This window comes from Vigna unguiculata, chromosome 3 (genome assembly GCF_037176805.1).
Source record: "Vigna unguiculata cultivar grain cowpea cultivar isolate G323 ecotype 2 chromosome 3, ASM3717680v1, whole genome shotgun sequence".
Lineage (NCBI taxonomy): Eukaryota > Viridiplantae > Streptophyta > Magnoliopsida > Fabales > Fabaceae > Vigna > Vigna unguiculata.
This window is the reverse complement of record NC_140794.1, coordinates 16,838,360-16,852,848: the sequence shown is the minus strand read 5'-3', so window position 1 is coordinate 16,852,848 and position 14,489 is coordinate 16,838,360. Positions and strand designations below refer to the sequence as shown.

Here is a 14,489-nt window from a genome sequence, read left to right as displayed (position 1 = left end):
AAATGTGGAGGCAACATAAATCTGAAGAGATGGGAGAGAGTCAAGACAAAAGTGATTGTCATTAAAGTTTATCATTGAATTCATGTAATAAAATATATGTTGTTTGATGACAAGAAAGAAAATATGAAATTACAAACATAATAATAATAAAAAAGAACAAAATCCCAACCATTTTATTTTAAATTTATTATAACTAATAAATTAAAACTTCTTTTTATGATTTATATATCCCATATTTATGTCTTCCGTACTAACCTCTTATCATGTTATAAATATTAATTGTTAGTTGGTTTAGTACTATATTAAAAAGACAATTGTTAATTGGAACAAAGCTTTTTTTCCTTTACACCTATTGAAATAAAGCTAGTATTTAAATAGAAGAAAAAATTATTCTGTGCCTTAATATAATATAAAAGCATTATTTAATTGTTATAACTTATTTAACTTTTCTACTTTAAATTAATAAAATCTTATATAGGTGTTATAATCACCACTTAAAACTAATTAATATATATATATATATATATATATATATATATATATATATATATATATAATTTAAATCATCTCATATACATGTATCACATATTCTTATATAATTTATCAACATAATCACCAATTAAAAAAACATGTCATTAATATAAATGAATTTCTCAACTACTTTTTCAATTAAAAGTTACGTGAATTTTATCACTCGTGCAAAAAATATTTAATTTTATCTAATAAGCTTTGATTTCAAGAAAAATAAAACCTTTCAAAACACATAGAAATTTTTGAAAATATTTGTATAACTATAGGCTTTGATTCTATAGACAACCGAAATCTATTATTAGTCAATTAGAGAATGGGCTTTCGTTCTACAAAGAACCGAAGCCTATTCTTCTATCTAAGGGTAAATTTTTAGAAAAGTTATTTCTTGCCAAAACATTGTGCTGCTATAGAATCTTTGTATCTCTTGTACACTTGCGAAAACTCATATACTCTTTTTTACATTGCAACTGAATAGGTCATTGTTGATCTCCACTTCACGCAAAACCCTTCCATATTGTCATTGTTGGTCACCTCGAAACATCTTATTCTCGTCTCCTCTCTTCCCAAATCATCTTGTTCTCCTCTCCTCTCCATTTTCATTCTTGGTTGCCACGAACCATCTCTTGTTCCTTGGAGGTTCATTTTCCCCTTTCTCACTTTTGTTTTGTTTTGTTCAACATTTGTTCGCAATTAGGAGACATATAGTGACTCGTTTTGGTCTTCATCGCAGCTTTGTCAAGGTCACACCTTGGTCCATTGTTGACGCCTTGGTCCATTGCTCACGCCTTCTCCTTCCATTTTTCAAGAATTACTCATAGTGTTCCCCACCTGTGCACATATCTATGAAGAATATGCTTTCATTGAGAACCAAAGCCTAAAACTTCATTGTTTTTTTTTTTATTTCACCTTAATATGTTTCGGTTAGAGAATAGAAGTAGAACCTAAATAATAACCGATGTTAAATCTCTTTTCCATACTAGTGTATCAACAAGATGTTAGAACATTTAGTCTATATATTCTAACAGTTGCAAGATGCCTTCTAGAAAATAAATTATTTATTAAGCATAGTCTCCTAAAAAATAATACATGTCATTCAATCAAGATAATTTATACTCTTAATCCTGATACATAAACCTCATTAAGATTCTTATAACCATTAGATCATTAATAAATTTATAATGACTACTATTTAAGATAACATAAACATGATACTATAAGTATCTCAAGCACAAGTAAAAGAGTCACACAAAAGAATACCTATAAAAAATTATCATAAAGATATTACATCATATATATATATATATATATATATATATATATATATATATATATATATATATATATATAATCAAATTAAGTTGCATAGAGAAAAAAAAGGACAAAACATTAATTGCGGCATGTTGTAACTAAAATAAGTACTACTATTTGAATTTAAACAATATTGAGTAGACAATCATGAATTATGATTTTCATTAGCATGGAACCCACTTTGATTCATATTGGGTCTAATTATGATAACACATTTGATTTAATAATAGAGAGGACCCTGTGGGCCATTTGTTCTTCCTTGCAACGTGGGTTTTTTTTTTTTTTTCGTTTTTCACCTTTGATTATCAATTAATCATCTTCAAAGTTTTTAAACGTTGGAAACAGGAAAGAAATGTGAACCGTATCTTATTTGAAAATTATTGCTTTCTTTTTGTCATCATTAATTAATATCAGCTTAAAAAATTTAATTAATTAGCTTTAAAGTTAAGTTGTAGAATATATTTCACATCTCTACGGTTTTTCTTTAACGAAGGGATTATTCTACAAATCACGGTTAGTGTTAATGTGTAGGATCAAATAGCTTGTTAATTTATTTAATTTTTTTCATCTATTAATCAAACATTTTATCAAATTTCTTAATTTTTAAAGTGTAATTATACGGTTTTTCTGGTATTCAATCAGGTTTCTAAATTTAATAATATAATCCTTTGATTTTTTAAAAATTTATATTTTTAGTTTTATAAATTAACATCATACGTTGATCATAAATTACAAAAATAAAATTCATTTATTTTTATTTTTTACAATTTTATTGTTAAGTGGATGAAAAATGATCAAATTATTGAATTTATAAATTTGAGATTTTAGTTCAACATTTTATTAATAGTCAAATCAAGTTGAATACCATAAGAAAAAATAATAATAGAAGTAAAGGTAATTGAGAATAATTAAAGTTAAGGCAGTGTGACTTATTTTCTTGTTATCGTAATCAGTTTTCAAGCTTAACATCGAATAAAAAATTATGTGTGATAACTTTTTCTCTATAGTATCATGCATATATAATCGCAATTTTAAATAAATAGATATAATTAAAGTTGCTTTTGTCTCGTAAAGATCTTGACACTATTCAAATAAATAATTTTGAGAAAGGAATTACAATTTTATAATATAATTTTATTATTATTATAACAATGACGTACACACGTGATGACCTGAATGCATCAGGTTAAATTTTGTATAAATACATAAATAATTTGCCACATTGACCTAGAAAAGCCAACCTCATCAATAGCACTCACAAGAGAACAATCCTCACTTTTTCTTCACCAATCAAATGGTAGACTCACCAAAGTGTTTACACATAACCAAGTAAAGGTAACTAGCAAATTATTTTTTAAATTTTTTCGAGAAGTAGAAAATTTACACATATATATAATATTCTAAAATTTTCAACTTTTCTATATACATTTATTGAGATTTAATAGTAAAATCTTCTCCTCCCGTTTCATTTATTTATAGATATATATAATAAATTTGACCTATAAAAAAGGTCCAAGTCTATCATTGTGTTGCCAATTTAACCTGTGTGACTATCCAGCTAAAGGAATCATTTCATCGTTTATTTCTGACTTATTTTGATGTCATTTCATTTGGAGTTTCACAACTGGATGGTGATGATGAAGTTTTCCATTTGCCATCGAAAATTTTCAGTGCCTACCTATTCTTAACTTTGTGCTCAAAATCTCAGAAAATTTTTAGATCTAAATTTTTTACTAAATTTATTTTTGTGTTGTCTTCAACCGAAAATTACTGATATTGATATTTTAAAAATATTTTAATATATTTTAAAATATCAAAATTAGTATATTTTGAAGACTTAGTATAAGAATAACACAGAAAATCAATCAGAGAATCAAAATTCAAAAATTTCTCATATTCAACTTATAACCTTTTAAAAGTGACTTCACAGATGCAAAATATACATATATGATGCAATAGAAAGGGTGGAAAATATCCCATAAAAAAGATGGTCCAAGAGAATATTTAGAAAAGGGAAAAAGTCAGAGGATGGTTGATCTAACACAAGGTTGCTATAGGAGACAAAACCATGCATACACATAAACACATAATGAAAAAAATGGAGAATTTGCACTCAATGACCCAATCCCCCACCAAACACATATGAGGTCATATTAGATGTTGAAACTTTTGCAGTACAGCTGTGACAGTGTTCCCTTCAAGTGAGGTAGGTCTACACCATGCAGCAGAGTGATGAGATCAAATGCCACTAACTCATGTGCCAATGAAATGAACTTTGCCACACAAACATTACCAAAACAATTGAATATCAAATTAGGATAGTGGTTCCACACAAGAATGCATAGCAGATAGTGACCGAAATTTGGCTTAGAAAAATCATAGGTACTGTATGATTCGATTGCTCATTCATGGGTCCCATACTAGATATTGTCTATTATTTGGATTGTGTAAAATTGATCATGGTTTGACCTCTGAGGAAGACACCACAACATACCACAACTGGGCATGAAGAAATTAGGCCTTTTTGTTCTAACAACTACATTATAATATCATGGTTGGACTCATCATTGAGGTATTAGTACTCATATGCAAGATTCACTTCACACTATTCTCCCTCTTTGTCATATACTGTTTGTTCTTTAGTGTGCTGTGAGAATCTAAGCCTATCAACATCTTAAGGCAATTAACTAACATATAAATTGTATACAATAGTAAGTTTTTAACTAAAACAAGGTGGAAGATTTTGCTGACAAAAGATGGAATGTGAATATGTTTGAAGCAACTTGGTTTAAAAGGTTGGGATGTGAATAAAGTAAAATGAAGTTTTAGGGTTCAATTCCTAATAAAGAAAAGAGGCAAATAAAGTCCTGGGGGTAGCTGTAAATTGTCTTTATATAATCAAAAGTCAATTTAAACATTTGGGGTTGGTAATTAAGTATAGGTCTTCTTATCTCTTCTGTCTGGCAGTATTGTAAAAGTAGTAATATCTTATCAATAAAGAGAGAGAAAAGAAGAGAAGGAATACTTGCTTCTACATTAGATTTGCTCAAAGCTTTATTGTGCTTCTTTTGTATTTTAGTGTAGGTAGTTAGTGTGATATAGCTGCAATTGTATTGGGTGCTAATCTGTTATTAGTGTGGGTAGATTTCATGGCAACAGTGTTTGTTTTGTCCTCAGTTTCTTTTCTCTCACTGAAATCTGTGAATGTATCATTTTTAACTGTGAACTGTTTAAATTGAAAAATATAATAAAATAATCATGACCACTTCTTCAGTTTCTCTCAAAAGACTCTGCTATCATCTTTACAAACAAGTATGTGCAGAAATTATAACAGCCTTACTCAGAGTTAGCTATCATGTGTTTAGTTCCTATAAAGGGTAAACCAAGACAACTCTAATCATCAATTTGGTCCTTCAATATGTGAGGCACTGATAATTTAATACCTAAATGTGCAAATAATATCACAATTATTTGTTGCTGTTAAGTTTCATGAGATCACCCTTTTTTTATCAAAATATAATTTTAAAGATCAAATTGACACTAAATTAGAGATTATTTTGTAATTAAAATATAATATCCAAAAGATTAATCTGTTCATTTTTCAGAGACTGAATCATATTTTCTGTTGTTTCAAGAACTAAATTGACAGTGTTTCTTGCATGCAGAGATCAAATTATTCATTTGTCTTAATCTAAATTTAATTTTAAGAATTCCGTGGTGTGAAATGTACATTTTTTTTCCTCTTGCACCTTACTTCAATTAACCACATAATACACAAAGACACACATATGCTTCCAAGGATGCAGAAACAATGGCATCTACTGTTGTGTCTTTGTCAAAGATCAAAAGTCCAAACCAGTGGCAGAGAACCTTAATTTCATTGTGATATCTTCTGTGTGATTATTTGTTGTTTCCTCCCCTCTTTTCTTGTATATTCTTTTTCATATTATTATTATTATGATTATCATTGGGTAGTAGCAACTAGGACAAGACTCAAATAAAATAATTGTAAGGTTTGGCCTGAATCTCTGAGAAGAACAGCTTTAACATAAGATTGAAGTATGATATAAGGTGTATGCACATACATAGATATCGCTTTCCATCTTTACAATTGGAAGAAGGACTGATGAAAACAAAGCAAATCAGGCTCAAAAAGCTGCTTCAAGTAAAAGCTAGATAGGTGCTAGCCAAGCAAGCAAGCCATAACACAGCAGTGGTGAATATTTCTTAGCCCTTGGTTCTGATAATAGTGATTGTGCCTCTTCCCTGTGTGTGAATTCTAGTAAGGGCCACCACTGCTTTCCCTGAAAGGCCTGGACCCTCTGCGGACACGCATGGCCGACATGCAAAGTCCCCAACTGGATGCCTCACTGGCCTTGTGGGAGGCATTAGGATCCTCTCATTTATGTCATTTAATGTCACATCACCTTCCCTACCTCCTGGCTTCACCATTGCAAATGGATACACCACTCTTGTTACCACCTTTTTGTTCCCCATTTCATCACTTCCTGTTCATAATAACCACTTGTTCATGTCTTAATACAAACAAATCTATATTAGGACAAAAATTCGATACACTTTCAGCTGAAATGTGCATCATTCTCATGCTGTTATTGGATTAGAATTGGAGTTTTGTATCAGTCATATATATGTTAATTTTTAAAGCAAACTTTTATTACTCATAAATAGATAAAACTCCAATTCTGATAGAAGGAAAACACCAAAAAACAACTATGTAATAGTTAGAAGAGAAAAGGAGAATATAGTACCTGTTGGGGCTTCTGTGGGGTCTGTGGTTTTGCATGTCACGGGTTGTTTGTATGAAGATGAGGATGAGTTTAAAGATTCAGAGGCTGATATTGTCTCTTCCGGTGTTTTAGAATCTGCTAGAAGAATGTTTGCTTCCTCGCTCCTTGATGTGCTTATAAGTTCATCTACAATACATCACATATTTCACATTAGAAAAAGGGTACAAGTAACAGCACAATCATCAACACATTTTTCCTTCATTCTTTTTATTTTTCTCTGGGACCCCTTCTCTCAATAACTTAATTACAAAGGTAACAGCATTATATATATTGTTCAGTGTTTTGTTTGGAATTATAGCATTCTGAACCAAATTGACCATATCATTAAGAGTTCGTGTGGCAATCAGTGAATATATGACATACATATACCTGAAAATCCACAAAACCTTTCTATCTGGTTCATGCAGTAGAAGTTGAAGTTCTCTACTGGCTGGTGCCATAAGGGGTTGAAATTCCAGAAACTCTGAAGTCAAGAAAACATTATGTATATTCAGCCTCAACCCAAGAACAAGAGAAAATGAAACTGATCTAAAGAAAAACTAAAACAAAGAGTATATACATGGTTAATTAATTCTATACCTGCTCAAGGTCATCTATGAAAGTCATGGTATGCTCATCAGTAGTAGTACATGGCAGCAAGCGTCTACGTTTGGAACGTTCACATGATTCAATCAAAGCATCTTCGAGATACCCAGTTGAGAAATCAGAGTGTTGAGGGGAGAGTGATGGTGTACTTCCCTCCATAGCTTCCACTGCATATTGAATATCATCAATCATTGCATTGCAACACTTAGCTAGTTATAAGCATTAGTATCGTTATCCAACAAGGTAGAAATATAAAGAGAAAGAAAAGTATAGTACTTAAAGACATTTTGTCCGCGTTGAGAACTCCAAGGTTGTGATAATCCCAACCTAGGGAAGAACCACAGAGGCTAGTAGTAGTAGCAGTGTAAGCTAGGGAATGAAGATTGTTCATTTTGTAACAAGGTTTACTACACAGTGTGACTTGGTGGCAACAAAAAATGATGAGAAGGGTCTATTTATGTACAAGTTATGGAAGAAAACAGAAAAGCATGGATGAGTTTAAGAAAGAGTAGGAATAGTAGTAGTATGAGTCAGTCAACGCAGGGTGAGGAGAAAAGTGGATGTTCCTTGGGATTCTGAAAATGTGTTTGTGTTCACTTTAGTTTTTTAAAATTTATTTCCTTGGTTATATATGTGGGGGACTAAATAATTACAAAGGTTATCATATTGTGCTTCTGCTCTTAAATGTAAAGCAAGGGTGTGGAAAAGACATGCCCCCAAAGAGACATAATTCAAATTTCAGCTTTTCCTTTTGTGTTTTTCTTCCTGGACCCTTTGTATGGTATGGTTACCAACCGTTTCTCCAATGGGGCATTTCTTTTTTCTTCTCTTGCACATTCTCTCACTCATTGTGGGGGTCATATCTTCCACCACATGGAAAATCAACTTGGTGGGTGTCATATAACAAAAGGGTCCCACCAGAGGGCATGCTGTTGAGGGGCCCATGCAAGGTTAAAAAAGATGAGTTGAAGAAGAAGATGAATTAAATCATGGGTTTGGTCTTAGGGACCACCTTTTTTTATCCCACCCTTTGCTTCAATGCTTCAATATTGTGTGGAATTTTGTTGCACACAGACAGGCATTGTAGTTTGTGTGGATACTGATGGATGCACTCACAATCTAACACAACCTTTCTCCACTCACCATGTCTTTTTCTTCCTATTACTCTTACTTTTAATTTGTATGTAGGTTTTAATTCATACACCTTGGATGCATAAATGAAACTGGAGTTCAATCAAGAACATCAATTAGCATTAACACCTCCTAAGGCCATGAACTTGGACCTGCATAAGTAGTACAAGGTAGGTACACAATTAAAAGTAAAATGTTTTCAGTCAGAGTGAAACATGTGGAGGAAATTTGAATTCATTGAAGTTTTCAAAAGTACAATGTCTATTTACATTCCCAGCAACTATTTCCTGGGTACTATATATCAACTTGAGTGTTAGATGAAACAGGCAAACAATTATGGTGTCCAAATATTTTACTTAGTTCAGGCATTTATGGAAACCAGAAATTTACCCCATTGAATCCAAAGTCTTGAACAAAAATCTTAATCACAGCATGGGGTTTTTTAATTGCTTGCTATTCAAAGGAAAAAGAAAGTAGAGGAATAATTTCTTTTAGCTTCGAATCATCCCATTTTGCTTTAAAAATGTTAATTTAATATCGTGCATTAAAGAAGAACAAGAAAAAAAAAAAAAAAAAAGAGGAATCCAAATACATACCAGAGCCCTAAAAAGATAAATCGAGTGCTAGGACTTTGACGAGTAGTTACTCATCATCTCAATTTTAACGCTTTTCTTTTTCGCCATTCTTCTTTAAATTAAATAAATATATATAATCGCACCTCAATTTCATTTTTCTTTTATAAAGAATGATTATGACCTAATATGTAGAGAGAGATTGTAAGTCAAATTTTGGTACAGCTTAATCATGAGAAGCAAATGTTTTCTTTTCATAAACTTCTACTGTAAAAAGGGTTTAAAGATCATCATTAAAGTTTATATAAACTAATTTAAATTCACACCTGATCTTAAAATTGAATTTACAAATTTTATCAACTGAATGATATTTTTCTCATCTTCGGATTAAAGATGAAGAGCCGTATTTAAAGTTGTTTCTCCATATATCATTTTAAATTAAAGATAATTTAAAAACTATTTGAAATTTGTTCATGATTAATTTTGGTTTATATAAAGATTAATTTTAATTTATAGAGAAACTCTTCTAAGCGTAAACCACTGGATTAACGGGTAAGATTCAAGTGGAAAATTGGGTTTCTACTCGTTCCAGCTTCATCTTGCTTCAATGGAATAACCCCAAATACTTAACTCTCCAAACCCTTTGATTGAACTAAAATTATAAGGCCAACAAATTGATGGAAAAACGAGTTTTGTTTAAAAGAAAAATTATATTTCTTTCAAAGCAAAAAGAAAAACACAGTCCATAAACTTCATCAAAGAAAAGTGTATCCTATGCTTTCAAAACTTATTTTTTAAAACAAAAGTATTTAACTTTTGCATTAATGTATATTTATATTAAAACATGTTCACATCTTTCTTACAGTTTCTGATAATTTCTTTTGGCTCCTGAAAAATATTCAATTTTAATATTTCATTCCGAAAAAACTCACTAAATGATTAAAATATTCAGATTTTTCTTTTCATCTCTGAAATGTTTCAGACTGTTCTTTCGAAGTTAAAAACTTTGTTTCAAATTACGATGAATGTAAAAACCGAATGAAACTCGAGACCGGCAGAAAAATAAACGATTCATATTCTAAAAATCAAAAGCATATTTAATTCAGATTTCTGTAATTCTTTAATCTGCATCTTATTTACAATTTAAATTCATTTTTAAGTAAATAAAACAATAAAAAGAAATAGTTAATGCCAAGTGTCAAGCATTGTGCTCGTGCAAGAGACTTTCATCATCAAACAAAAGTACATTTCAAAAACTAAGATGCTAATATTTTGCCGGCAATTCCAAATCAGAATTTGAATAAAGCAACAAACTACATCATAAACTACATCATAGAACATACTATTGTACTCTTCAAAACAAAAACACAAAAAGCCACATTTGATTCCTGAGAATTGGTCTTGCTCCCTTCATCTACATGCAAAAAGCAACAATACCTACAACACATTAATCTTGTAAATAAAGACCCACAATCCAATGAGAGAAAGTTGTGTACATTCTGTGCGTAGTTGTTCCGGAAAAAGTAATGGAACACCAATTAAATTCAAAGAACGATACAAAATATAAATAATAGAAAAATAGAAAGTTCCTGCAGGTAACAAGACGTGCCTTTTAAAAATTCTAAAGAAAAGAATCTACACAAGCTTGATAAACAAGCTCCGTACAAAAAGGGAGGACTAGAAGGGGAAAAAATGACAACTTTTAATTTGAATTGTCTATTAGTGACGTGTTTATTTTTTCGATTGGGAACAATCCAAGCACTAGTTAAACTCATTTCGGTCAGTTGAATTCAATTCACATTTATACTGTTCCAATTGAAAGAAAAAAAACCCTAAACTACTCACAAAACCAATTATTTTACATCAGGGTTATTTATGTTGCATGTCATGGACTCCAATTCTCCATCATCATACATTATCTATCAAAAGCTTTTCCTATTCATCATTCCTTCCCTTGCTCCGGTTATTGAGCAATGTGGCATTATCTTTCAACGAAGACATAACTTGAACAAAGACTCAAGAATGATGGTTTGGCGGCAATTCAATATCATTTAAACATCATCAAGAGAACGAAAACATACTAGGTCAAACCAGAAATGAATAATAACAACCAAAAAAAAATCAGCTTGACTCTGACTATCCATATGACCACAAAGACTAATCTTTCTTTTTCCTTGATAACCAATTACTTCTACTACACTCATCTTAAAAGGTCCATGAATAAGGATTCAGACTCCGGGCTTCAGTCTCCTAAAACATATTCTTCAACTGTAAATGCACAATCAATGTTTTCTACAAAAAAAAAAAAAAAACACCGTTACTCAGTCAGAAGTTTATGGGTAGGCCAGTATGTGTGTGTCTGCGCCTGTAATTGAGTGAAAATTGTGATCACTGAAATTAACGAACATGCGTGTAAATATGTGTGTGTGAAAATTGTGATCACCGAAATTATGGGGCACATACAAATAATCATAAAAGTTAAAATAAAATGGTGCCAAAAGAAAATATATAATAATAATAATAATAAAAAAAAAAAAAAAAAAAAAACTTAGAGGAAAGCAGGTTACTTACTAAAGTAGCATGCTAGATGCTTAGTCCTCCATAAGACCTTCATCAGCATCATCGTCACTCTTCAATTTGCCACAGACATTGCATTCCATGACATTAGATGGAGTATCGCCCTGCGGAGGTAATGGAGCTAATGTTCCCCAGCAATTCGTTCTATCACACATGTATTTTAAAAAGAAATATGCATGTGGAAAATCATTATTATCTTCAAGAGCATGTTTGTCATTGTCTGATGCTGCCATAACTTCATATTGGTCCTCATCCATAACCTCCTCTTCATCCTCAGCATTATCTTCAACACTATCATTGTCTGACCAATTTGACTCCACATTACATCGATCACAATTACAGGAGAAGCCATAGTCTTCAATCAATCTCTTTTGCCTACCAGAATAGTTTTCATTCACAGGGAAATAGCTCAAACAAATCTCCCTACCTTGGGGAACATCATGAATCATCCTAATAATAAAGTCAGTATTATGGCTGCCTTCATGTGGATTGCTGTCCACATAATCAAATCTGCAGGCATTGGGAAGGCAGTCATGGTTAAAAAAGGAAGCATAGGGGTAAATACCATAGGCTCTGACAGACCTCTGGTCATCATCTGCAGAGAAGGGCTGCATTATTCCAAAGGCATTGAGCTTGTCCTTGACAAGAAGTGCAGAGGTGAGTTCTAAAGAAAATCCATTCTGGGGACTAATGAGGGAAAGTGAGCAGAGAGATGAAATAAGGGGGTGTAGGAACTTGGCTGCGGCAATGGTGGTATCATCAGGCGAACCCTGGAGAGAAAGCAAAATTTGGAAGTCTGAAGGGGAGATATTGGCAACATTGTAGGCAGCTATGAGAAAATTAGCCTGGACTTGGCGCTCAAGTGGCTGTTCAAGCAGTAGAGAGTTGCCTCTGAGACTAGATAACGCTTGACATACCCAAGAAGAATGTGAGGAGTTCAATGCCTTTGAAAGACAACTTGAGCTACAGAATCGATGGTAGCGACAATTGGGGCACAAAACTGTGGATGACGAAGAATCTCCCTGTAAAAATGGAGGCAAGGTTTTGAAGCAGTGATCACAGAAACATGAAGTTGAGGCAGAGGATGACGATGACAAAGACTGTCTGATCAAGGGCAAAGCTGAATACAGCAGAATGGGGGAGTCTTTTAGGACAATTTGACCAGCTTTAAGAGGCTGAGATGCAACCATTCCCCTCCCTCTTCTTTGTATTTCCTCCACCTTCAACAGGGAACTCGGAGCAGCCGAAGACATTTTTAAGTATTTTCAAATTGCCAACTGCCAAAACTAAATAGGTTTTGTTGGCCACCTTTTTTGAATTTCCACAGTATCCCTGATAGCAATAAGTTTGTTGGCTATATTTTCTTGCTTTGCACTACTGGAATCAAATGACAACTTGAACTAATTGACCTTACAGATTTTCTACAAACTATACAACAAGAATGCCCTTTTCCTGTTCTCCGGGTGACTCAGCCAGAAAAAACAGCTGCAAGATGAACCATAATAATGATGGGGTGACAGGTTTCGCAGTGAATTATTTGTCTTATATAAGCATAGTGATAAATAATAAATATTAGTAAATGTGCCTGTTTTTTTTTTCCATAAAGATCCAATCCAAATCAGTACATCACATTAAAATGCCAGTAGCAGTATAGTTTATAACTAAAGAAGTCATTAGGGAACAGCATTTCATCATAACGATAAGTAATGTCATTTTCATTTAGTGGATATGTTTCGGTTAGTTTAAAGAATCAAGTACTATTTTCTTGTAAACTAACAAAACATAAGAATTCAAAGAATTCATTTCTATCACTTAGTTACCCTGATGAAATAAATGCTGGGATTGATTGATGCATTTCTAGAGAAGAAATCATGATAGAAACCTGGACAGTCATTCTCATTATTCAATAATCAATATAGCACAAGGGGAGGATGCTTATGCAGCTTGCTTCTTCTGAGCTCCTTGAGGTTAATGCTAACTATGCTCACCCTTCTTCGTTTTATTTTTGGAGTCACAGTGAATTGGGGTTCAATTAATCAGTACCACTTAAGATGAAAACATTTATGGATAGACAAAGAGGATATAGGGATGGACTGGAAGGATTTCCTGGTTTTAATCTAACCATGCGAGAGCTAAATAAGACTGGTGAATGGGGCATTCAAACAGGACATCATAATCAAATAACTATAAATTGCTTGTTTTTCCTCAATTCACAGAAATAATATGATGTTTGACGATTCCCAACTGTTTGATTTGTGGACCACAACCCTTGTTCAAAAAGGTCTGTATTCTACGAATTTGCGATAAAAACACACAGAAAAACAGGAATTACAAATTATGCAAACAGAACATAACGATGACCAGTGTAACTTACCCGTCAGTCACAAAATGGGAGCTGCTTCCAACACAAAAATCAATAAATATAGAGTCGCTGGAAATGAAACTGCACAGCACAACAAGGAAGAAACAAAAGCTCTATTATTGTATGATTATTGTGACCTTAAATCGAACTAGTATTTAAGTTAGAAATAGAAGGCATTTCACTCACCTCATTCACATCAAGATTTCAAGGAAGAAGAGCCATTGATGCTATAAACCCTGAGGAAAGACAAACTATAAATTCATTCGCCTAACAAAGGGTTTTTTTAGAGTGGGTCGGGCCCTTCCAGACTTCGTTGGGTCTCCTTAGGTGCAAATATTTGGGCCTTGAAACACCTGAGTGAAGGAGATCGTTTTGGGGCTTCTTCCTGACACTTCTCCTTTACCCTTTTTTTTTAAATTCCCATTTTATCCCTAAGTTAAAATAACTCATTTTTTTCTCTCTAATTGACCTATTCTCAAGTTTTTTTTTCAATACTTCGACATCCGATACTTCTTTTGTTTTACGTAAGTCGATATCCTGTACTTATTTTAAGTTTTTTTTTCTATATATCGAATGTCGACGGTATAATTTTCTTTTATCTATGGAAGTTGACAT

General features: G+C 32.3%; 2 protein-coding genes across 2 annotated transcripts; both read right to left on the bottom strand.

The window, feature by feature from the left end:
* Positions 1-5,866: 5,866 nt before the first annotated feature.
* LOC114177050 (uncharacterized) lies at positions 5,867-8,163 on the bottom strand. Its single transcript, XM_028062278.2, has 5 exons — positions 7,509-8,163; positions 7,227-7,399; positions 7,017-7,110; positions 6,609-6,773; positions 5,867-6,347 (listed from the first exon to the last, which is right to left on the bottom strand). Exons 1-5 carry the CDS (start codon positions 7,621-7,623, stop codon positions 6,067-6,069), a joined length of 828 nt encoding a protein of 275 aa, XP_027918079.1. The 5' UTR covers positions 7,624-8,163; the 3' UTR covers positions 5,867-6,066.
* A 3,343-nt stretch (positions 8,164-11,506) lies between these two features.
* Positions 11,507-14,210, bottom strand: ASHR2 (ASH1-related protein 2). Its single transcript, XM_028064959.2, has 3 exons — positions 14,061-14,210; positions 13,887-13,955; positions 11,507-12,997 (listed from the first exon to the last, which is right to left on the bottom strand). Exon 3 carries the CDS (start codon positions 12,763-12,765, stop codon positions 11,527-11,529), a length of 1,239 nt encoding a protein of 412 aa, XP_027920760.1. The 5' UTR covers positions 12,766-12,997; positions 13,887-13,955; positions 14,061-14,210; the 3' UTR covers positions 11,507-11,526.
* Between the last annotated feature and the right edge of the window lie 279 nt (positions 14,211-14,489).